This window comes from Copadichromis virginalis, linkage group LG3 (genome assembly GCF_057382275.1).
Source record: "Copadichromis virginalis isolate Kocher_CV1m ecotype Utaka linkage group LG3, C_Virginalis_male_GT1.1, whole genome shotgun sequence".
Classification (NCBI taxonomy): domain Eukaryota; kingdom Metazoa; phylum Chordata; class Actinopteri; order Cichliformes; family Cichlidae; genus Copadichromis; species Copadichromis virginalis.
Window position 1 is genome coordinate 6,628,640 of NC_140620.1, and position 24,614 is coordinate 6,653,253.

The 24,614-nt window shown below is 42.8% G+C and overlaps 2 protein-coding genes across 2 annotated transcripts in view; both read left to right on the forward strand.

Moving 5' to 3' along the window:
- The window catches only part of LOC146712483 (protein NLRC3-like), a 145,010-nt gene that overhangs the window by 110,732 nt on the left and 9,664 nt on the right, over positions 1-24,614 (forward strand). The window contains exons 5-6 of the mRNA XM_085442986.1: positions 17,236-17,312; positions 17,429-19,217. Coding sequence (XP_085299112.1) covers positions 17,236-17,312; positions 17,429-19,217 — 1,866 coding nt within the window. The remainder of the gene's footprint in view (positions 1-17,235; positions 17,313-17,428; positions 19,218-24,614) is intronic.
- On the forward strand, positions 10,923-14,202 carry LOC146712489 (uncharacterized). The gene is made up of 4 exons (XM_085452592.1): positions 10,923-11,184; positions 11,269-11,385; positions 13,553-13,653; positions 14,165-14,202. Exons 1-4 carry the CDS (start codon positions 11,096-11,098, stop codon positions 14,200-14,202), a joined length of 345 nt encoding a protein of 114 aa, XP_085308718.1. The 5' UTR covers positions 10,923-11,095.

Genomic DNA, 24,614 nt, shown 5'->3' on the forward strand with positions numbered 1-24,614 from the left:
TCGCCTGGCGTCACTCAGATAGCTGCTGGTCTTTGTCCCCTTGGCACCTCCAAGCAAGAAGCCAGCCGCAATATCTTCTCCTCCCCACCGGGTTTCTCGGCACCAAAAATTGTTGTGGTTCGTTCGGTTTGGATCAGAGAAGAAACGCAAGCTGCATCCAGTTCAAGGTGTCAAAATAGTGATCTTTATTACATACTTCCAAAAGAAGCATGGGAAGACAAAACATACAGCACACAAAGCAAACAACAATCTTCTTCGGGCGGAAGCCCCCTCTTTCCTTTATATTATCCTGATGACGTCACACAGTTAGATCTTACTGGAAATGATATCAACTCTCCTCACTGACCAAGATTACCTTATATAGACATCAGAATAAGACTTTTAGAGAAAAACAAGTGTGTTCTTATGTGTATTTTGTGAGGGTGTGTGTCCTTAGAAGAGAGGATGTCCTAACACGACCTCTTCTTATTAATACATGTGTATGTGAACGTGCGTCTTACATAAGGCCTTGTGCATGTTACTTTTGGGTCTGACTAAGTGCAGAACTGAATGTAGACGTTCAAGGTCCAACAGGATTCTCCTGTTCAGATGGTGATACAATGCTGTGCAGCCCATTTAAGACTGATTAGAAGATGATGATGAGCATACACCAATATTCACTCAGATTAACATAGATATACTTCAGAGATTATGCTGTCATCAGATTCAACAATGATAAATGATTAATCAATGATGGTTATGATTATAAACTGTCATCATAAGAATACAAAATAAAATATCTCTTTTCCACACTGGTTTTGTGACTGAAGTAAATTTCTAGCTTTAAAGTTGCTACAATCCTAATTACAAAAGGAAATAGTAGTCCTCAATCAGCCATAATAACTTTAACATGACAGAAATTATCTTTAAAATAAAATAAAAAATAGGTGTGTGTGTGTGTGTGTGGGGGGGGGGGGGGGGGGGCACTCAACATCTGCAAATTCAAAAACATCTGTTTCCATCACAAATACTTCAAATGTTGTCTCTTACATAACCAATCCATTTAAAACTATGACTTATTTAGGAGAACACCTCACTAGTGATGGAGCAGTGACATGAAATTTGCTTCAACATTTCCTCAGCTCAGCTGGTTTGGAGCTATCAGGATGAGACAGCAGATATTCCTCTACATCTTTGTCTCTTACAAACATGATGTTTCCATGAAAGCGCTCAATAATACTTCTTCTTTTTCTTCCAAGACCAAAGTCGGCATCCATGCTCACAATCATTGTGCCATCAGTGTGAAACCAAACATCAACACTGGTTCATCCATTTCTGTCATTGATGGAACCAAATCTTATGACAGGATTATTAACTTGGTTGGTAGATCATTAGATAGCACCTCACAGACTGATCACCAACCCACTCCAGTGCACATAAGAGTAGAAAATATGATCTAGTGTCAACATTTACGGACTTTTTAGCCTGAAACATTTTTATATAGAGAAATGTGTCAAATGCTGTTAAACTGTAGGAACTGCATTGTGTTGCACTGAGGAATGACACTCTAGTGTCCTCAGTTGTTGGTGAAATACTGAGATATGAACCTGCTCGTTTGAAGCTTTAGGAGTAAAGAATTATTGTCAATGTATGAAGACAACAATGATTTTTTTGGATTAGCTACAGAAACATGAATTTATATCAATCGATGATACAGCAGCATAACAGAATGACTCATTTCTGATGTCGTTACGATATCAGGTTGGAAAATGTTGAACCTAAAGTATTAAATGACCTCCAGAAAAGTAAGACAGTGAGTCATCCCACAATTGTTTTTATGAACCTCCTGAGACCCACTGCCCTCATATGGTGATGATGGTAGCTCCACCTTCATCCTCCTCTTGCCAATATTTCCACTAACCCTCTGTGCACAATCTGTCTCAGCCTCTCAGACTTTCAAACCTGAGCTGTGCCTGCCATGTACTCATTGCTAAACCTTTTCATTTTGTCCAGTCCAAGCATTTAGAAATAAATAAACACAAAAACACCATTCAAAGATAATTTTTACTTTTTCTTCTCATCAGGTACGACCAATCTGAAATATCTTTTGGAGAAATGAACATTATATCCTAAACTTGACCTCATGCCCATCAGGTTAATGCAGTCATTACATGGACATGTTTCATTTTAAAATGAGATCAGAATAGTTTGGCATTAAGTCATAAATCTGTAAGAACAAACCTGTGTTCACAAACATGTTTATCTCTCTTGTGTTTACTGTGCGGGTCTGTGATCCTCTGGTAAATGTAGCTGTAAATGTTGTTTTCCAATATAGACGAGTACTGCTGCGTTCATACACCGATGTTCTCCATGTTCTTTGCAAATAATGCAAATGCTTGTGGATGGTGCTGAGGATTTATATGACATCTTTCAGTGAATCCCACAAGCTGAGTTCTTCTCTCTTTGCCTAACTGCTTGCTGTCTCTGAACCAAAAGAGCTCCAAGTCACATTATCCATGTTCTCAAGTGCAAGTGCTGATCCATGTTCTCAGCCAGTGGTGTGACTGGTGTGGGGACAGGTGAACCAGTCTGACTGAAGCTGGGAGGTGAGGACTTCATTCATTCAATAACAGCCCCTCTCGCTCAGTTTTTTCATTCGCTCTTGCTCAGATCTCTGCGAACCTGCTCGCAGTGTGTCGCTCAGTGTGGTTTATCATCTTCATCTTAACTTCCTGCTTCTATCATGGTTAAAGCTGATGAATCCTCTGGACATCAAACACTGATGGTGTTATTGGAGCTGAGTGAAGTTTGATGGATTTATTATCCACGCTGTGACACATGGCAGCTGTCAGAGCAGAACACATGAAGTCAGCAGGTGTGTTTAAATTCAGCCTCTGCTTCCTCTGGAGGTCCATGACATCACAGTGTGGCCGCAAAGGGCGTCCAGAATCCTAGCCTCCCACAAACGTGTCCACCTTCTCCCTGGATTTGAAGCACAGGTGGGCCCACCCTATCCCAAGATGCATTGCAGCGTGGTGGAACATATATTTTGGGTCCAGAGATGGAGCAGCGCTCTCTCTCTAAGTCTTTGAGGCTGTTTTCTGTTTGAGTCTGGCTTCAGTCTAATTTAGCAGCTGTGACATCAGAGATTGTAGGGGAGGAACAGCCACACCCACAGGTGAGTTTCCCACCCAGAAACACAGTGTGAACATCACCTCTGTCTGCGATGTGTTGGTCACAAGCTTTGTTCTGGGCTTTTAAGTGGAGGGTGGAGCTTGTGAGTGATGGAAGCTGAGAGCGGTGTTTGCACATGCTCAGTGTGACAGGATGTTGGCTGCTGTGTTTGCACATGCTCAGTGTGACAGGATGTTGGCTGATGTGTTTGCACATGCTCAGTGTGACGGGATGTTGGCTGCTGTGTTTGCACATGCTCAGTGTGACAGGATGTTGGCTGCTGTGTTTGCACATGCTCAGTGTGACAGGATGTTGGCTGATGTGTTTGCACATGCTCAGTGTGACAGGATGTTGGCTGATGTGTTTGCACATGCTCAGTGTGACAGGATGTTGGCTGCTGTGTTTGCACATGCTCAGTGTGACAGGATGTTGGCTGATGTGTTTGCACATGCTCAGTGTGACAGGATGTTGGCTGATGAGTTTGCACATGCTCAGTGTGACAGGATGTTGGCTGATGTGTTTGCACATGCTCAGTGTGACAGGATGTTGGCTGCTGTGTTTGCACATGCTCAGTGTGACAGGATGTTGGCTGATGAGTTTGCACATGCTCAGTGTGACAGGATGTTGGCTGCTGTGAAAGCTGAATGCTCTCTGGTTAGAAGTGATGTCACACATTAGGATAACTGTGCTCGCTCTCTGTCAGAGTACCAGGGCCTCGCTTTGACCACATGACTCTCAGTACACAGCATGATGTGTGCGCTGTAAACAGGAAGCAGAGGAGCAGGACTGAGGTAAACCTCTGAGGGATCAAACTGAGACTGAGCTCCAGATGTTTCCACATGTTTCTGCTCTGTGTGTGTTTGATGATTATTTCAGGTATAGATGATGGAATATGACCAGTCTGATGTCAGCCTGCTTCTCTGACAGCGCCTCACCTCTCTGTGCTGCCCCCTGCTGGCTCTGATCATTACTGACTGAGTCCTTGCTGCCACTTTATTAGGTACAGCTTGCTAACACAGGCTCAGACCTGCTTTGCCTTTACAGATACCTTAAACCTTCATGGCTCAGATTCAGCGAGGTGCTGGAAACATCCCTCAGAGTCATGTGATCAGTGACGCCTGCTTCAGCACTGACAGATAGAAAAGTACATCCACATAAACAGGAAATATAATAATAATAATCAAATGCTGATTCTCAGCTTTTCAGCCCTTTGTCTGGATGTTAATCCAGCAGAGTGTGTTTGTGATGACAGTAAATAAATGTTAGACTTACAGCTCCTGTTTTACTGCATTAAGGTGATCAGATGACTTCAGCGCTTTGACATGGATGGTAGTGAAAGCAGGAAATGACAAATGTAGCACAGCAGCAGTGTTTAACACGTCTGAGCTGGAAACAGAAACTCTGGTATGAACATCATTCATAGAACAGCTTCCAGCTTCTTTTGCTCGGCTACATTTTGGATGGATTGGCATTTAAAGATGAGACTAAAATGGTTAGGGTCAGGAGGTCAAAGGTCAGAGCTTCAGTGGGTCTGAGGGCGGCCTCACGCTGGAGAAGGATGAAGAAGTCTGACCTGAGCCAGTGTTTGACATGAACACATCAGCACTGCTGTCAGTGAGCCTAACGACAGCCGTTAGCATCATTTCAGTGTTTCAGTCATAAAAACACTTCCTGTCACTGTGGTGGTTACAGTGACATCATGCAGTTTGTGCTTTGACCTCCAGAGGGCGACAAATCAGCACAGACAGAGAGCTCCATTCAAACTTTGCTGCCAAAAGTAATAATTCTTCAAATATAATCATCAGTGTTTGAGCAGTTATGATATCAGGGACAATCTAGACAAGTGTGACAATACTGAACATGTCACATGACACACCTTAAACATCATGTGATCCACTCTCAGTCTGCACTTTCATTCATGACTTCAACAGGTTGAAATGAGATTTGAAGAAACCTTCAGTGAAATTAAGCTTTCATCACAGGATTCATGTGAGCAGCAGATGAACTTTGTACCAACAACATCTTCAATAACAGAGTCTGAATGAAGCTCAGGTGTTGATGCTGCTCACTGATTGGACGCTTGGTTTCAGCTCTGCTCTCAGTCTTTACTGCACAGGTGAAGGTAGAAAGTGTGACTGGATCTATAGACTGGAAACAGAGAAACATGCTGAACATTTGAAGCTTTGCAGCAGAAATGTTCATGTTACAAATACAGCAGAGCTGATCTGGGATCAGTGTGTTCACACCTGCAGCTACAACAAGGTTTCATGTCTCCACACGTCAGCATGTGAACTTTACTCTGACTCAGTCTGAGCAGTCATATTTTTAAAGTTAACACATCAGCACACACAGAGCGGAGCCCCTCCCACCTGTGCTGAGTTGCAGGTGGAGTCCCGCCTCCTTCCAGGAAGCAGCTCACCTGTGTGTCCGTGTTTAGTGTCCAGGGGCCCGTTCTTCGTACCGCGCTAAGTGAGTTAGCTGGATGAGATTGTTGACGATTTCGCGTGATCCTGGATCGTTCGGTTCCCCGAAGCCCATCCGGGACTTGCTGTCATAGCAACAGAGCCGTAAGCGTAAACCTGCTGGGGAGCAGGTTTACTTTATGTAAACAGGATTAGATCGCGGCCACGCAGTTATGTCCGCGTCATTCATACGAAAGCAACAGCGATATTCCACCACTGTTTCACCATAAATAAATAACATCAATGTAACTAAAGATAATGCAGCACTTGATCCTTTTATTGATTTCACACAGATACATACAGGTCATTCCCTAAAAAAGGGAAATGTACTATTAACATTCTATTACATGTATGTGATTATTACAGATGTAATTCATATTTCAGAGTAGTAATTGTAAATTACTTCGTGTAATCAAGATGAGAGACCACGGCTATAAAAGCGAAGGTGGATTTGGGAAGTCTGTCGCAGTCATATCCTGTCCGTTTACGCGAGCAACCCATTGCGGAAGGTGCAAGATTGATAAGGATAGTCCTCAGAATTCAGTGTATATTGCGGGACAGACAGGATCCTTTAGCTCAGCGCGACAGTGTGCTCATAGAGAGATATCGATTTTCCCGTGAGGGTATTATTCACTTAACCAACTTGTTGACGAGGGGGTGCAGGACCACCACCTGTCTTTTTTTTTGCTCTGCCCTTTTCTTGGTTGCTGTTATGAACAAACAAACAGAGTATTCCAGGGTCTCTTTCCAAGAGACGACAAGCAATATAAGTGATAAATATTACCATTCTGTAGAATATTCTTATATTTCACTTTTACTTGTTCCCATGTTCTAGTGGGTCCTGTTGTGGCTCTAATGTGAAAGGGGATATAATATAACATATTATAATATAATATAATGTAATATAATATTGGATAATATGGTGTGATATGATAAATCTACCCTACCGCCTACTGGTGTTGGCCAGAGGGGCCGATGGCGCAATATGGCAGCCTGGCTTCTGTCAGTCTGCCCCAGGGCAGCTGTGGCTACAACCGTAGCTGCCTCCACCAGTGTGTGAATGTGAGAGTGAATGAATAGTGGCATTGTAAAGCGCTTTGGGTGCCTTGAAAAGCGCTATATAAATCCACTCCATTATTATTGTTATTATTATTATTATTAAATTACTTACGAGTTTGATTTGTCAGCAACTTTCTGCCAGCCCTCTCTCCTTGCTTTTGCAGCCTTTGCAGTGTTCCCTTGCGTTTTAATTAAACTCTGAAACTCCTGAAATCCCTCACTCAAGAGTTCTTGCTCTGCTGCCGAAAAATACCGAGCGCGCTCCTTCGACATTTTCGCCGACCAATCAAAGGGTTGCCGATCAATGTTTCTACTATCGATGCGTAGCCCCTGTTGGGCCACCCAGTGATCTCACATTACTTCATCCAGCTATACTAATCGTCAACAACAGGTGTGTTCGGGGAACCGGAATAGCGAGCTCAGAGTTAGCGCGATGATTTGGTCTTGGATGTTTCATTTGATCTTGGATGTAGTAAGCGACGTACGAAGCACAGGGCCCAGGTGTGGAGTGCAGTTTGTTGTTGGTGTGTGAAGAAACTGTAAGTTTGCTTTGTTTCCTCCTTTAACAGTTTGTCTTTAGGAACTTTACTGTTTGTTCAGCTCACATTTGATTTCTTCACACAACAAACTGTGTGTTTGTATTTCCGGTCTCTCCATTAAAGTCAGTGTGTAATGTTTCCTGGCTAACATCAGCTGTGTGCAGCTTAGTTCAGCACAAATCTGCCGCTCCATAGTTCACGGTAACGGACTCACAGCTGGACCAACGAGGCCGAGTGTGTCCGCCACTCTGAGCTACGTTCCTGTTTTGTGTACTTGTAGTTTGTACTGTGTCCCAATTAAGAGAGCGCACGCTTGAAGTACGCGCACTACGCGTACTACGTACGGTGTGTACTATAATTACGAGAAGTGCGGAAGTGAGAGGTTTGTGAAATGGGACGGTCTAGCCTTCGTCGCGCTGCTCAGGTTGCCTAGCAACCATGATACTAACAGCGAGAAACGTTTCATACAGCTTTGTTTGACAGAAATGAAGGAGAAAAATGTTTTGTTGCTCAGCCATTTTTTTCATGATATCACTTTGATTAGTTGAGTATCTGAGGCTGAGACCACAGGACTGTAAAACATGATTGTTGGGCTTCATTTCTGTACTGAACAGTCATTTTAAGATTAGCTAGTAAATAACAATTAGCTAATGTTGATCATGAGACTAAAGTCATCTCACTGTGGTAATGTAAATATAATATGGCCAATATTATATTTATTGTCAGATTATTATGATATATATATATTACAGCAGTGAGCTTGAACTCTGTGTCAAAGATTCAAGTAGCAGTTATTTATATTTCCTATCACCTTAAATCTTCAATCAAAGACAAGTATCTTTGACTGTGTATATATTGATGTATTATATATAAGAAACAAATGTTGTTCTTTCAGTATGTTGGCATTACTAAATTTGGCTCAGTGCTTACATATATGTGTAAAAAGAAAATGTGCGAGCTGTGATAACTGTGTCTGATAGAATGAAGAGTAGACTGATATATGAAATATTCCTTTATTGGGTGAGAAAATCAGACCATGTCATAACTGCTTTCAGTCATACAGAATAGATATCAGAGCCTTAAACAGGCTGACTTCTGCTAAATGGGTTAAACTGTGCAGAAAGTCTACAAACACATAACATCCTTATAGAATATGATGTAACACTATAGATCAACTTAGCTCAGAATATATAAAGCATATAAACAGTTACAGCAATATGATGCAATAAACACAGCAGCTACTGATCCAAAATACTCAAAGCTTCATAGAACTGAAACCAACATTTATTTTTAGCTCCATTCTGCTGCTGATACAGACTTTAGGTTTCTGAACATTAAACTTGTTGCTGCCTTTCATAGTGTGTAACTTGAAGGCCTGAGTACTTTCTCCCACATTGAAAACACTGGGATGATCACATTATTTGAACATTACCTAATAAGACTGATTCAGAACAGACAGTTAGTTATTCTAAACTTTCCTAGCAGTCCTTCACAAACAGGGAACAGTCTGTCTATTCTCTCCATCTGTCAGCTGCTGCTGGCTCTTCCTCCTCCTCTTCCTCACACACTGCTGAGTTTGTCCTGGTGGATCATCAGGGCTGCAAAGCCTCACAGATGATGTGCAGCAGTGGCTCCCTCAGTCTGTCCTCACTCTGGACACTTGCAGGTGTCACACATGGAAATCAAATGTGTGATAAGCTGCAGGATTCAAACACAAGTGTAACTTATAAACACATGTTCATACTTTTATTCCACAATCAGAGAGAAAGAAACAGAGAGAGAGTGCAGGACAGACAGACAGGTGACAGTCTCAGGTGTACACACTGCTACACAACGGCACCAGAGAAGGAGGATTTAGTGTTTGTGTTATTACGAGTGTAAACAAGAAGAGTTCCCAGATGGTGCAGTGGACACATGTGTGACTGCTGTGATTAAAGCATCTTTCTTTCAGCTTAACGAGTGAACCGTCAGCTCGTTCAAACACACGTTAAAGTCCGTTTGGCTCGACACCACCGAACAGAGGCAGCAATATAACATAGCTAACATTAACAGTGCAGTGAATCCTGCTTGTGCTGTGATATTCAGGACTGCAAACCGAGCAGCATCACTGACTTTCAGCCTGTTGTGTTTGTGGATATATGACTGACTTTAATTATTCATAAAATCATCACATTCTCTGTAAGATTAAGGTCGACTATACATATATATATTTTGAAGTAGAGGCTTTAAAACCAAGTAAACGCTGAAAGTACAAACATCACTAATGTCACATAACTTTGCCGACATGTGGCCAACAATAATGTTTTAATGTTCTTCATTATTAAACATTTGCACATAAATAAGTGGCATAAAATTCAGTACTTACTTTTGAAGGTTTACTCTTTGGCCGCTCCGCTTCTGCCATCTGCCGTATAGGGCTTTGGAGTTGATGTCACACCGCAGTGCATTGTGGGATTGCTGCACCATGTCAGAAGGCCACAAATCAAAACAAACACACTGTGTTGGAAGCAGGACTGTCAGAACCATGCTTAAAATCAGCGCAAAAGACAAAGGGCTGTATCGCAACCGATTGCGCCAAGACGCCAAAAGACGGTACTTGGACAAAATAGCGTGCATCGGTAATGTGGACCCGTATGAAATAAGGCAGCGGAGCGGAAACCCAGACAGCCTACTGCCGTTGTCCTATCCCGATATTTTCGTGTACCTTGTCTGTGGAGTCAGCGCATACACGACGAATCATTTTCGGAATTATAAATTCCTGGAGGCGCACATCTAATTCACAAACGGTTGGGTACAAGATTTGGCCGTTTTTAAGCCTCCACATTGTGAGTACGTTGACCATATGACCAAGATACAGCTTGAGGTTGCACATAACATTGACTTCTCCTCAGCAGCTGCCCCAAAAATTGCTCTAGATGAACGATTAACGATTGATGCAAGCTGTGCGTTGCCATGTAAATAGTTTGCATTTCACGTGTATGTACTTGCTAAGTACATGTGAACAGATCTTGAATAAAAAAAAATTAACATACTTTTCTGTTTTATTGAAACCACTTTACAGAAAGTACAATTATTTACAATGAACTGTACATGCAACACAGCAGTTTTATGAATATTCAACAAGAGCAAGTTTCATTTGGCCCTGGTTTGACAACCACACTGGGGCACATATTCACCAAAACACAGCACACCTTAACAACCTTATCAAGCAGTGTTGTGCGCCGGTCCGAGTTTGACACAGGTATGTCGTCGTGCCCCATGTGCAGCGTTGGAGCCCAGTCTGGATTTGTTACATCCATTTCATATGCTGGTTTGAGTGCAATAATGCCAAATAATAAGCCTCTCCGTCAACATGACGTGGTTCTGCAACATCACACATTAGGATACTTTATCTAATTATCTTCATTCAAAATAACACTAAAAGCTTATTAAGAGAGATATGAATTTATTTAGAACTCACCAGAAAGAAAATGCTGCGAGCAAACCAACAAAAAATTGGGGATGGCAGAAAACTCGATATCCACTCGTCTGACCTCTGCAAACCAAGCTTGACGTATTCGTTTAGAATGTTGTTCACACCTGTTGAACTGACTGAAACTTCTAGTCACAGTAAATCAGTGTGTGTCAGTGAATGCATCGTGTGTGCTTCGTGGCTCCATCGATTGGACTGATAGTAGAGCAGCTGATGGCAGCTTCGTTTGCCTCACACTGCTGTCTGACTGCATTCAGCTGACACTGAGATGAAGCAGGAAAGAAGCAGCTGATATTTGGACAGCACACATGATGGAAAGGAGGATTTCAGTTGATGTGCACATGAATGATTTGTGTTTCCTCTGCAGGTGAAGGTAGAAAGTGTGTGTGAGCTGATGTGAATTGAGCAGCATGGATCAATGTGAGGACAGAGAGGAGGGAGTCCCTCCCTCTAAAAGCACTCTGTGTGGGGAACATGAGAGCCAGACCAAAGCTCAGAGGTGAGATGACCATCTCTAACTGTCCATGACTCTTCTCCATGTCACAGCTCAGCACTCACATCACTGCTCCATCATTATTCACAGGAACCAGCCTGGACCTGAACCTGATTCAGACTCTGATTCAGATTCCAGCTCTGTGTCCTTCAAGAGTTGCCGGTCTAGAACTTCCCCCATTGATTTTAAAGTCTCTGCTGCAGAGAGGTGAGCTGTTAGTAACAAGAACTCTCTGATTTAAAGGATTTTGATGTTTCCTGGTTTCTAAAATGCATCTCTGTAGCAGAGCGGTGTCTCCAAGGACACACAGGCTCAGCTGTAACTGTCAGTTTATCTGGTTTTAAGACACATTTGGACTCAATTGGCTGTTTTTAACTATGTATTTTAATCAGAGGTGTAAATCTAGAGCTCACACATCTGGATCCTAAACTATGATAGAAACAGCTGCTAGCAGTGGGTAGTTTGACTTTGATACGCTGCTCTAGAAAGCAAACAAAGGTTTGTGCAGCTCCTCTGTTCAGCTGCAATCTTTTCTAAATGGACACAATGTTCTTGAGAGGTTTCAGTCTGCTTTTAAAACTCTTCATAGCACAGAAACTGCACTTTTAAAAGTTCTTAATGATCTTTTATTAGCCACTGACTCAGGTGACTCAGCTGTGCTTCTGCTTTTAGATCTGACCGCTGCCTTCGATACTGTTGACCACAGCATTTTAATCTCACGGTTGGAGCATTGTGGCGTAAAGGGCACCCGATTAGAGTGGTTCAGGTCATACCTGTCTGACAGGACCTTCTCTGTGAGCTTTGGCGATTTTATCTCTTCCTCAGCTCCCCTTACTTGTGGTGTTGCCCAGGGATCTATACTGGGGCCAATATTGTTCTCCATTTATATGCTGCCTTTAGGTCTAATTTTTAGAAAATACAACATTTGTTTTCATTCATATGCCGATGATACTCAAATCTATCTTCAATTGAAGGGAAACAGTCCTGCCTCACTAGAACCCTTACTTCAGTGTCTCGGTGAAGTTAAATCCTGGATGGCCTCTAATTTCCTTAACTTTAATGAGAACAAAACCGAAGTGATAATTTTTGGACCAAGCGGCAATCCCAACACTTCTAATTTTAACCTGCACAGTTAAAATTTTGTCAAATCACATGCCAAAAATTTGGGGGTTATACTTGACAGCAATTTCACCTTTGAAAAACAAATTAGCTCAGTTGTACAGCGGTCTTTCTTCAAACTGAGGCTTTTATCTAAGGTGAGATCATTTTTATCTTTTAAAAACTTTGAACAAGCGATTCATGCTTTTATCATATCCCAGCTGGACTATTGTAACTCCTTATATGCTGGAGTCAGCCAGACCTGCCTGGCAAGGCTGCAGTTGGTCCAGAATGCTGCAGCTCGTCTTCTGACACGTACTAAAAGATGTGAACACATTTCCCCGGTACTTGCCTCCCTTCATTGGCTCCCTGTCCGCTTCAGAATTAATTCTAAAATTTTATTGTTGACTTACAAAGCCCTGAATGGACAGGCTCCCGGGTATTTGTCTGACCTCTTGCAGACTTATACCCCCCTTAGATCTCTTAGATCAAGTGATCTTTTGCTTTTAGCCGTACCAAGGTCGAGGCTGGTTCATAGAGGTGATCGAGCATTTGCAGTCGTAGCGCCTAAGCTGTGGAATAATTTACCCCTACACATCAGACAGGCTCCCACTGTCAATCTTTTTAAATCTTATCTTAAAACACATTTTTATTTACTGGCTTTTAATACAGCATGAGAGTTGTTTGTTAATTTATATTTGGTGTTTGCTTTTAATACTCTAAGTTGTTTTATTGTGTATGTTGTGTTCTTGTACAGCACTTTGGTCAACGCTCCTGTTGTAATTAAATGTGCTATATAAATAATTAAACTATTAAACTCTTCAGAAAAGTGTTCAGAGAGCAGCTGCTGTATTAGACAAAGGCTCGTCGTGTGAGCCCAGATGTGTGTAACAGCTGGATGAAGGAGAACCATCACAGTCGCGTCTCCATCCCGCCTTTATTAATGAACTTCCTGTTGCTTGCAGATGACAGGAACACAAAGTGTTTGTGCCACGTGATGCTGCAGGATTTGTTAACGTGTCCATGATGGTAACATCTCCTCGTCTAACTGCAAACACATGAGCGCTCCTAACGGCAGCTATCACAGCCACACAGGCAGACTGTGTCTCACTGTTGCATTCAGGGACATTTGTTTTCCTGTAAAAAGCTGAACTCTAATCTAAGAGGACTGTTACTGACAGGAAACAGCTGCATTATCTGCAGTCTGTGTGACCACAGCTGCTTCAATCACTTTATCAGAGAATTGATCATTGAATAAAACATGTTGTGTCTGCAGAGGTCAGAGGTCACAGTCTGCAGGATCCAGCTGTCCGTCTGTGAGGAGTGATGGTCCAAAGGTTATCCTCCAGAGTTCAGTGCTGCACCTGGACCAACGAGGTCAGAGAACTGTGATGACTCCTTTACATGTTTGTGTTTTCCTGGATAAATATGACCAAAGATTCATTAAAAAGGTAAAAATATTAGACTTTGTCCTGTAGCGCTGTGTGGCAGGCAGGATTGGACCCAAACACAACAGGATGAAGTCAAAGAGGCAGCTTTATTTCAGCTGTGAACATGCAAACAGCAGAAATAAGGAAACATAACTGTAGGTTTGCAGTGAATGAAGCCTCAGCTCGACGCTCCACTTTGTCCCTCTTTTCCTTCTCCAAACAGCCACATCAGGAGTCTCTGATGGAGTTTTAAAATATTTAATTACAAATGTCCAAAGATGGGTTCAGGATACCTGAATCCACAGTTATTAAAGCTAAAATAGTTCGCAGGGTTTGGACTTTGTTAGGTGATGAGAGAACATCAAAGTGTTTTTTTATCTTCAAACAGTATTTTTATCACTTCAGTTGCTCTCACAGCCCTGTTTGTTATTTTACCAGAGCTCTTATGTTTCACTCAGTGCTCCCACCAAACACCTTGGAGGACACATTAGTGTGATTTAGATTTCATTGGTGTAAACACCAGTCACACAAGCTAACCCATGGAGGCAGCAGCAGGCTTTATGTTTGGTAAAGTCTGTTGGCTTAAACTAAGAAAGTTTAGTTTGTTAGCACAAAGAGCTGTCAGCTAAAGCCCCGAATGCACTTTGAATACAGACGAACTGAGAAAAACACTTTAAATACAGCAAACAGTCAAACTGACAACATCTTGTTCTGCTGATCATCCACAGCAGTACGTTTAGCATTCATGCTAGCAGCAGGCTACGACTGTCCACAAGGCTTAATATATGTGTGTGTTTGATATAATGCCAACAAGTACAAATAGGTGTTCTTACAGGTCTTAATCACAGAGGTCTGATAAGTCTGGTGACTTTCACACTCAGCAATTTTGCTGCCTTTTATTTTATATTGGCCTTTTTAAAGCCCTTCAAAGTCTCCCACATTCATACAGAGCTTTTAACACCAAACTCCTTTACAGTCCTTCTCCTCTCACACACGATCACACGACTGATTTGTCTGCAGCAGCTGTGTTAGTGCTAGTATTTTATTATGTGTGTAATCTCCTCATATTGTTCCTGTGGTTTAGTTTGACTTCCTTCTGCAAACTCAGCTGCTCTGTTGCTGATACACGTCTCCATGAATATGATTGATCAGATGCTGCCAACACCATGTGTTTCATGTGAGCGCGCAGCTGAAACCCTGGGTTGACTTATCGAGTTAATAACAAGCTTCACGTGACTGTGAATGCTAAAGTGAATCCAGATAAAGGAAAGAGAGCCTGCTAATGTTGGACTCACTTCTTAGTGTAGATCCCAGGAGGAAGTTCAACATAGCCATTCTTTGTGCTAGCTCGACCAAACCTGAGACCACAGTGCAGGATAATGATTATCATCTGTCTCTGTCAAGGACATTTAAAATCCACAAATAACAAAAATAATTATATTTGATCATTAAAATATGTTTTCAAATAAAAAAGCATGAGCACACTGGTGGATTACAGAAACATGAAAACTCGTTAACAGTAAAGTTAATTTAGGCATAAACAAAGTGTCAAACATACTGAAGTAGAAGGACTGATGTTTGTGTTAAAATACCCTCTTAAAGCTGAAATACTGATTCAGCTTTCTCCAAAAGTTGATTCTGTTCATCTGGACGTAGCGTTTAGTGGGAGAAACATTTCGTCTCTCATCCTTCAGTGTCAGCTGACTGCAGGATTCAATCTTGTAAACAGTACATTTGCATAATGACTGAAACCAGCCCACTGAAGGAACAAAGGGCTGTGAGGTCAGTTCCTTAATCTTAATTATGCAATTCTCATGACCACTGATCAATAACCATGAGTCCCATTCACAGAGAGATGGGGAATGGCTGCAATCACAGCATTGTAAGATGGTGACAGATGTACCCTTAGGCCCCCTCCTCGATTCAGAGATGGTCTTTCCCTTTTCATGTAAATGGCATCCTTGACTCCGCCCTCAAACCAGCGTTCCTCCCTGTCCAGGATGTTACATCCTCATCATTGAAAGAGTGTCCACTGGCCTGTAGGTGTAAATAGACTGCAGAGTCCTGGCCTGACGAGGTGGCTCTTCTGTGTTGTAGCCAGAGGTTGTTTGGTTTCCCCGATGTATAAATCCTGCCAATCGTCCTGCACTTAACAGCGTACACTATGTGACTCTGTTTGTGTCGGGGGACCCGATCCTTGGGGTGGACCAGTTTTTGGCGCAGCGTGTTTTGGGGTTTAAAAGCCACAGAGACCCAGTGTTTAGAAAAAATGCGTCTCAGCTGCTCCGATACTCCTGACACGTACGGGATAGCTACAGGTTTTCTCTTAGGCAGCGGTTGTCCTTCTCTCCTAAATCGACTGGAGCTTTCTTTAGGAGCCTTTCCAGCTTTGACAAAAGTCCAGCTGGGACACATTTATGTACGTCCAGATGAACAGAATCCACTTTTGGAGATTTACTTTCCTGGATGATTGAGAATGCATCAAGACGTTCCTCCTAAAGTGTTATTCAGTGTTGTGACAGTCAGCTGCTGCTGGGATGGGCTGTGGCAAAGAGAACAGAGAAAATCAAAATCAGAGTTTTTCTCTGAATTAAAAGCAAGGAAACAACAATATATTCTACATGGTGAAACTGATGGTTTCTGGTGTTTGGGTCTGTTTTTCTGTATTCATGCAGATAAAGTGTAAACTCAGATGAATTATACCATCAAATGTTAAAGGAAAATATCAGGATGAGTGTCTGTGAGCTGAGAAGGACGTGAAGCGAGCAGTTTATCCCAGAGCTGAAGCTGCTCTGTGTGCAGAGATGAGCTCAGATTCCTGCTGTGATTGATCAACAGTCACAGAAATGTAGACTTGTAGTTATTACTGCAGTATGGTCACAGCAGATACTGATAAACATGTATTATGAGGATGGATGATCAAGTTTCTCACTCTCTCCTTTAAATCTCAGTTTTTTTCTTCTTCTTCACAGTTTATCTGTTAATTTATTAATGAATAACACTGAAAGAGTTTCTGTTATATTTCCCCTTGAACATCAGCTTATTAGGGCGGCATTAGGAAATAGCCCCCCTCCAAAGAATGAATTAATGAATGACGATAATAATAAAATGATTAAAAAGCAGAGCTCAGAGTGGTAGAATGGTCAAACATGGATCCACGGGTGGTTCAACTGCATTTGGTGACGTGACTAAAGCAAATCTTTCAAATAATCCCACCATCAACGGGATGTTGTCTCCTTTACTACGGTTACTTTACTTGGTCACTGTGTGAATTTCTTTGAAATGAACCAAATTCTTTTATTTGTTGGTTGTTGCATATTTAACCTCTACAGTCAGGAAAGGAGGAGATGAGGCCTCAACAATGTTGGGTTGTAGCTGTGGTTCAGGTTAGAGTGAGTGTCCATGGAATAAATGTAAGTCAGTGAACTGGAAACATGACTGTGTTCAAACTTTATTTTCCTTTTTATAATGAGTCTAATCAAAGGTGGACAGAAGTATCTCCACTTTGACTTTTCTGTGTCACCATCAGAGCTTCTGCACAGTGTGGAGAAAGATCCAGAAGCAGAGCTGGACTGCAGACAGCCAGTCAGAGCAGCTGTGTACAAAGTAAGACTGAACATCTGTCTGCTGATGGACTCATTTCTGAAAACTGGACTTCTTGTGTTGTTCAGACATTGAAGAGTTTTCTTTCTCTTTAGTCTCATTGTTTTTCTTTCTTTCAGCAGATGTTGGTCTGCAGGAGGTTTTAGATGAACATAAGATCAGTCTGAGGAGGAGATGTGAACGTGTGACTGAAGGAAGTGATGAAACAGGAAGTAGAACCCTCCTCAACAGGATCTACACTGAGCTCTACATCACAGAGGGACAGAGTGAAGAGGTTCATACCCAACATGAGGTGAGGCAGCTGGAGACAGCTTCCAAGATGGACGCCCTCCATGACGCTCCAATCAGGTGCCAGGACATCTTTAAAGCCTTACCTGACCAACAGAGACCCATCAGAGTGGTTCTGACCAACGGTGTGGCTGGTGTTGGAAAAACCTTCTCAGTGCAGAAGTTCACTCTGGACTGGGCAGAGGGCTTGGAGAACCAACATGTCAGTGTGGTGGTTCTGCTTTCATTCAGGGAGCTGAACCTGATCAGAGATGAGCAGTACAGTCTTCTGGAGCTGCTCCATGTTTTCCATCCAACATTACAGAAGGTCACAGCAGAGAAGCTGGCTGTCTCTCAGCTTTTGTTCATCTTTGACGGCCTGGTTGAAAGCAGACTTTCATTGCATTTCACCAACAGGAAGCTGCTGTCTGATGTCACACAGAAGTCATCAGTCAGCCAGCTGCTGACAAACCTCATCCAGGGGAATCTGCTTCCCTCGGCTCTCGTCTGGATAACTTCCCGACCCGCAGCAGCCAATCAGATCCCTCCTACATGTGTTGACAGGCTAACAGAAGTACGAGGCTTCACTGACGCCCAGAAGGAGGAGTACTTCAGGAGGAGATTCAGTGATGAAGAGCTGTCCAGCAGAATCATCTCCCACATGAAGACATCCAGGAGCCTCCACATCATGTGTAGTATCCCAGTCTTCTGCTGGATCACTGCTACAGTTCTGGAGCACATGTTGACTACAGAGCAGAGAGGAGAGCTGCCCAAGACCCTGACTGACATGTACTCACACTTCCTGCTGGTTCAGACAAAGAGGAAGAAGAACAAGTACCATGAGGGACGTGAGACAAGTCCACAGGAGCTGACGGAGGCTGACAGGGAAGTTCTTCTGAAGCTGGGGAGGCTGGCGTTTGAACATCTGGAGAAAGGAAACATCATGTTCTACCAAGAAGACCTGGAGCAGTGTGGTCTGGATGTGACAGAGGCCTCGGTGTACTCAGGAGTTTGTACAGAGATCTTCAAAAGAGAGTGTGTGATCTTCCAGAAACCAGTCTACTGCTTTGTTCATCTGAGCATTCAAGAGTTTCTGGCTGCAGTCTACATGTTCCACTGTCACACCAACAGGAAGACAAAGGTGCTGAAGAACTTCTTGGGAAAAAAATACGAGTTCTCTCTGGATGATTTCCTTAAACGAGCCATGGAGAAATCCCTCCAGAGTAAAAATGGCCACCTGGACCTGTTTGTTCGCTTCCTTCATGGCCTCTGTCTGGAGTCCAACCAGAGACTCTTAGTAGGTCTGCTGGGTCAGACAGAGATCAGTCCAGAAACCATCCAGAGAGTCATCAACAACCTGAAGGAGATGAACAGTTATGAAATCTCTCCTGACAGAAGCATCAACATCTTCCACTGTCTGATGGAGATGAACGACCTCTCAGTACATCAGGAGATCCAAGAGTTCCTGAAGTCAGAGAACAGATCAGAGAAGGAACTCTCTGAGATCCAGTGCTCAGCTCTGGCCTTCATGCTGCAGATGTCAGAGGAGGTTCTGGATGAGTTGGACCTGCTGAAGTACAAAACATCAGAGCGGGGACGACAGAGACTGATTCCAGCTGTGAGGAACTGCAGAAAGGCTGGGTGAGTCCAGATGTGATCATTAACATCATTGATCAGTGTAGGTTAGTAGTTTAATGTTGAAAATAAAATCAGATTGTAACCACAAAGTGTTTGTGTCCGTACGCTGCAACCTTCCACACCATTCCTTTATTGTACAGACTCAGCAGCAGCTCCATGGATCCCAAATCCAAGAGTGGAGAACAGATTTGAAGTGTGTCACATCCATGCAGTCACAGCTGTTTCCACCATGTTTCCACTGATATTAATCCTGTTCAATGACACGTTTCATATCAGTGAATATGTTCTTTAGGACTTCCACTGACATGTTTAAGTGTCCTGCTGGAAATCACTCAAATCATCCATGAAATCCATGAAAAATCCTTTTAGTGTTTCTAACTTCACCCTCTGTCCTCTCTCTCTCTCCATCCTCCTCACTGCTTCTTTCACTGATAATCACACAAACATCGTATTCAGCTACAAAACAACACAATAATATCATCTGATGATCATTATTATAAGAGCAGGATCCATATTTGATATCAGAGTAACACACTGCTTGGTTATGTGCAGTCATCATCAGTGACTGTGGGTCAAACAGAAGCTCTCTGATTGGTTGCTGACCTTGGTCACCTGTCCACTCTCACCTGTTTGTGTTTGCTCTCTCTTTGCTGTCTCCATCCTCTCTCTCCTTTCTCTCCCTCTCTGTCTTTGTACGTCACTCAGGTCCAATGGAAACAGTGACATTTACAAACCAATCAAAGACAAACTGATCCATGTCAGGTTATAACAATATTCAAAGTGAATACAGGCTGCTGCTGGACACAGACAGGTAACATCATTTTGACTTGCTGTCACCTGGATCTGGACTCATAAACACTGAAGCCCTGAACAGGAATACACATCATTTTCTGCCAACTAGCGACACACCAGCAGATAATGGCTCAGAAAGCTCAAATGAGCCAATCATTTCTGTGTTTAGTTCCCCTGAAATCAGATCTGATATCAGCAGCTCTGAGTTCATTCATCATTATTGTCCAGTGATGAGATTTCTGCTCCGTTTGGTAACAGTCAGCAGGTTTTTCCTGCGTGTGGACGTGAACAGTCGTACCTAACAGCAGGTAGCAAACAGAGATCATCTTTCCAGCTGGAACTCTTCACTGAGCTGAACTCATTCAAAATGTTCTGGAGTCAAAACAGGAAACAGTCCAAATGTGTGTCTTCACTCTGACTCTGGATCAGATCTCAGTAACAGACTGTGGACATTATGGAAGCCTAAATGTGACACCATCTTCCTCCTTCATCTGCAGATTAAAGCCAAACAAAGATTCTCATTAAAAGTCTGCAGGTCTGAGAGAGACTCAATCGTTGTGTCATGTCAAACACAGTAAGAGGAGCTGAAGCACAGATGTGAAGAGCACATTCATCAGATGACTGTGTTGTCTTTGTATAGCTTTGAATAATTACACAGCATCCACTTGTGTTTCGCGACCGTCTGCTCCAAACATTTTTATTATATCATTCACAAGTCAGTCTTCTTTTATAGAGGCATTCATGAGCCCTCTCAAATACAGTGCCCCCTTCTGGCAAAACCCCATTAGCACATGAACACCCACACATCACCACATCCCCTTTTCTCTGACAACATAGGTCCCACGAACCAACATATACACATATTAGCATTACAACAATATGTCTTTTTTTTTTTTTTTTTTTTTTTACACCATCAGAATATAAGATAAAAAAACAAATCCAGTCGTAGCTTTACAGATTAAGCCTAACTGGTCTTTGGACCTTATGCTCTGACCTCCTCAATACCGGTTCTGAAACAACTGCACTCTTTTCCTCATGTCCATCCAATGATTTCAAACCAGACACTGTCTCTGCATGTGACACATCAACCTTTTCATCTTCCTCACCATATTGTTCCTCCTGAAATGTCTCTTTAGTCTTCAGCAAGTTACGACGGTTCCTTCTGAACACATGACCGTCTTCAGTTCTTACGCCATATGATCTCGGACCTGCTTCCTGAAGAACAATGGCTTTCCTGCTCCATGCATTCTGATCTTGAATTCTCACTACATCATCCTGTGCAAGCAACCCAAGTGCTCTCTTTCCCTTGTCGTATTGCAATTTTTGTTTCCATTTCAGATGCTCTAGTTTTTTTGTCATTCTGTCACTCTGCTTGCTTTCTGCATAGCAGGACAACGTTGTTTGTAGCCTACGATTCATCAGCAATTCTGCAGGGGATAACCCACAGTCAAGAGGAGCAGTCCTGTAGCTCAGCAGAGCTAAATAAGGATCTGATCGACTATCTGTAGCCTTCTTCAGAAGCTGCTTGATGATATGCACTCCTTTTTCAGCCTTGCCATTCGCCTGTGGATGTTGAGGACTTGATGTGTCATGTTTAAAGCCGTATTCTCTTGCGAAATTCTGCCATTCTCTGCAATTATAGCAAGGACCATTGTCACTAATGACAGTTTCAGGTATTCCATGCCTGGAAAAGATAGACTTCACATGTGTGATCACATTATTAGCAGTTGTACTTGTAAGCAGAGCAATCTCAGGAAAGTTAGAGTAATAATCTATCACCAACAGATAGTCTCTCCCATTAAAATGAAATAAATCTGTTCCGACTTTCCTCCAAGGCGCTGTAGGAAGTTCAGGAATCATCATGGGTTCTCTTGCCTGTCTGCTCTGAAACTTGTTACATGTTTCACACCTTCCGACCATGGTCTCAATGTCTTTATTAATGCCAGGCCAGTACACTGTGTCTCTAGCCCGCCTTTTACACTTTTCTATTCCCAGATGTCCCTCATGTATTCTTTGAAGTATCAGTTGTCTCAGACTATGTGGTATCACAATCCTATTGCCTCTCAACAGCAGACTATTTACCACATTGAGCTCCGATCTAACATGATAATACTTTGAACAAGACCCTTTGGGCCAGTCTCCTTGGATATTTTCCATCACCATTTGCAGCTCCCTGTCTGCAGCTATCTCCTCGCATATTTGTTTTATCTTTGCGTCAGACACTGGCAGAGACTCCACTATCATATTAACATGATCGTCTACGTCTTTCTCAGTGGAGCTTGCGTGACACACCTCTGATGCTCACGACAGTGCATCCGCTAAAGTTAAATGCTTCCCTGGTGTGTATATCAAGTCAAAGCTGTATCTTTGCAATTTCATCATGAGACGTTGAATCCTCGGCGACATCTCGTTCAGATTTTTCTTAATGATTGACACCAAAGGACGATGATCTGTCTCAACTGTAAAGGTAGGAAGACCATAAACATAACAGTGAAAAATATCAAGTCCATATGCCAGTCCGAGACATTCTTTCTCAATCTGAGCATATCTAGCTTCAGACTTAGTCATGGATCTAGAAGCATAAGCAACTGGTTTCCAGCTCCCTTCTTCAGCCTGAAGTAAAACAGCTCCAAGCCCATCCTTTGAGGCATCTGTCGAGATTTTCAGACTCTTAGTTGGATCATAATAGGCAAGCACCGGGCGCGTTGTCAGTGTGGTTTTCAAATCATTCCATTCTTGTTGACCATTGTTGTTGACCCTCGCTGACCATTCAAATTCCATGGAATCACGAAGTGCTGATGTTCGCACTGACAAGTTAGGTATGAATTTTCCTACAAAGTTTATCATTCCCATCACTCTGAGCACACCTCTTTTATCTGTCGGGCGTGGCATTGTTGCGATGGCTTTTACTTTTCTTTCATCTGGCTCAATACCTCCAGCAGAGAATTTGTCTCCCAGAAATGTTATTTCCTTCACACCAAAATGACACTTGTCACGATTTAGCTTTAATCCATTCTCCCTCATCCGCTGCAGCACCTTCACCAGTCTTTCATTATGTTCTTGTAGGGTGGAGCCCCATATACAGTGGGGCAAAAAAGTATTTAGTCAGCCACCGATTGTGCAAGTTCCCCCACCTAAAATGATGACAGAGGTCAGTAATTTGCACCAGAGGTACACTTCAACTGTGAGAGACAGAATGTGAAAAAAAAATCCATGAATTCACATGGTAGGATTTGTAAAGAATTTATTCGTAAATTAGGGTGGAAAATAAGTATTTGGTCACCTCAAACATGGAAAATCTCTGGCTCTCACAGACCTGTAACGTCTTCTGTAAGACGCTTTTCTGTCCCCCACTCATTACCTGTATGAATGGCACCTGTTTGAACTCATCATCTGTATAAAAGACACCTGTCCACAGCCTCAAACAGTCAGACTCCAAACTCCGCCATGGCCAAGACCAAAGAGCTTTCGAAGGACACCAGGAAAAGTATTGTAGACCTGCACCAGACTGGGAAGAGTGAATCTACAATAGGCAAGCAGCTTGGTGTGAAAAAATCAACTGTGGGAGCAATCATCAGAAAATGGAAGACATACAAGACCACTGATAATCTCCCACGATCTGGGGCTCCACGCAAGATCTCATCCCGTGGGGTCAAAATGATCATGAGAACGGTGAGCAAAGATCCCAGAACCACACGGGGGGACCTGGTGAATGACCTGCAGAGAGCTGGGACCAAAGTAACAAAGGTCACCATCAGTAACACACTACAACGGCAGGGAATCAAATCCCGCAGTGCCAGACGTGTTCCGCTGCTGAAGCCAGTGCATGTCCAGGCCCGTCTGAAGTTTGCCAGAGAGCACATGGATGATACAGCAGAGGATTGGGAGAATGTCATGTGGTCAGATGAAACCAAAGTAGAACTTTTTGGTATAAACTCAACTCGTCGTGTTTGGAGGACGAAGAATACTGAGTTGCATCCCAAGAACACCATACCTACTGTGAAGCATGGGGGTGGAAACATCATGCTATGGGGCTGTTTTTCTGCCAAGGGGACAGGACGACTGATCCGTGTTAAGGACAGAATGAATGGGGCCATGTATCGTGAGATTTTGAGCCAAAACCTCCTTCCATCAGTGAGAACTTTGAAGATGAAACGAGGCTGGGTCTTCCAACATGACAATGATCCAAAAAACACCGCCCGGGCAACAAAGGAGTGGCTCCGTAAGAAGCATTTGAAAGTCCTGGAGTGGCCTAGCCAGTCTCCAGACCTCAACCCCATAGAAAATCTGTGGCGGGAGTTGAAAGTCCGTGTTGCTCGGCGACAGCCCCAAAACATCACTGCTCTCGAGAAGATCTGCATGGAGGAATGGGCCAAAATACCAGCTACTGTGTGTGCAAACCTGGTAAAGACCTATAGTAAACGTTTGAACTCTGTTATTGCCAACAAAGGTTATGTTACAAAGTATTGAGTTGTATTTTTGTTATTGACCAAATACTTATTTTCCACCCTGATTTGCGATTAAATTCTTTACAAATCCTACCATGTGAATTCATGGATTTTTTTTTCACATTCTGTCTCTCACAGTTGAAGTGTACCTCTGGTGCAA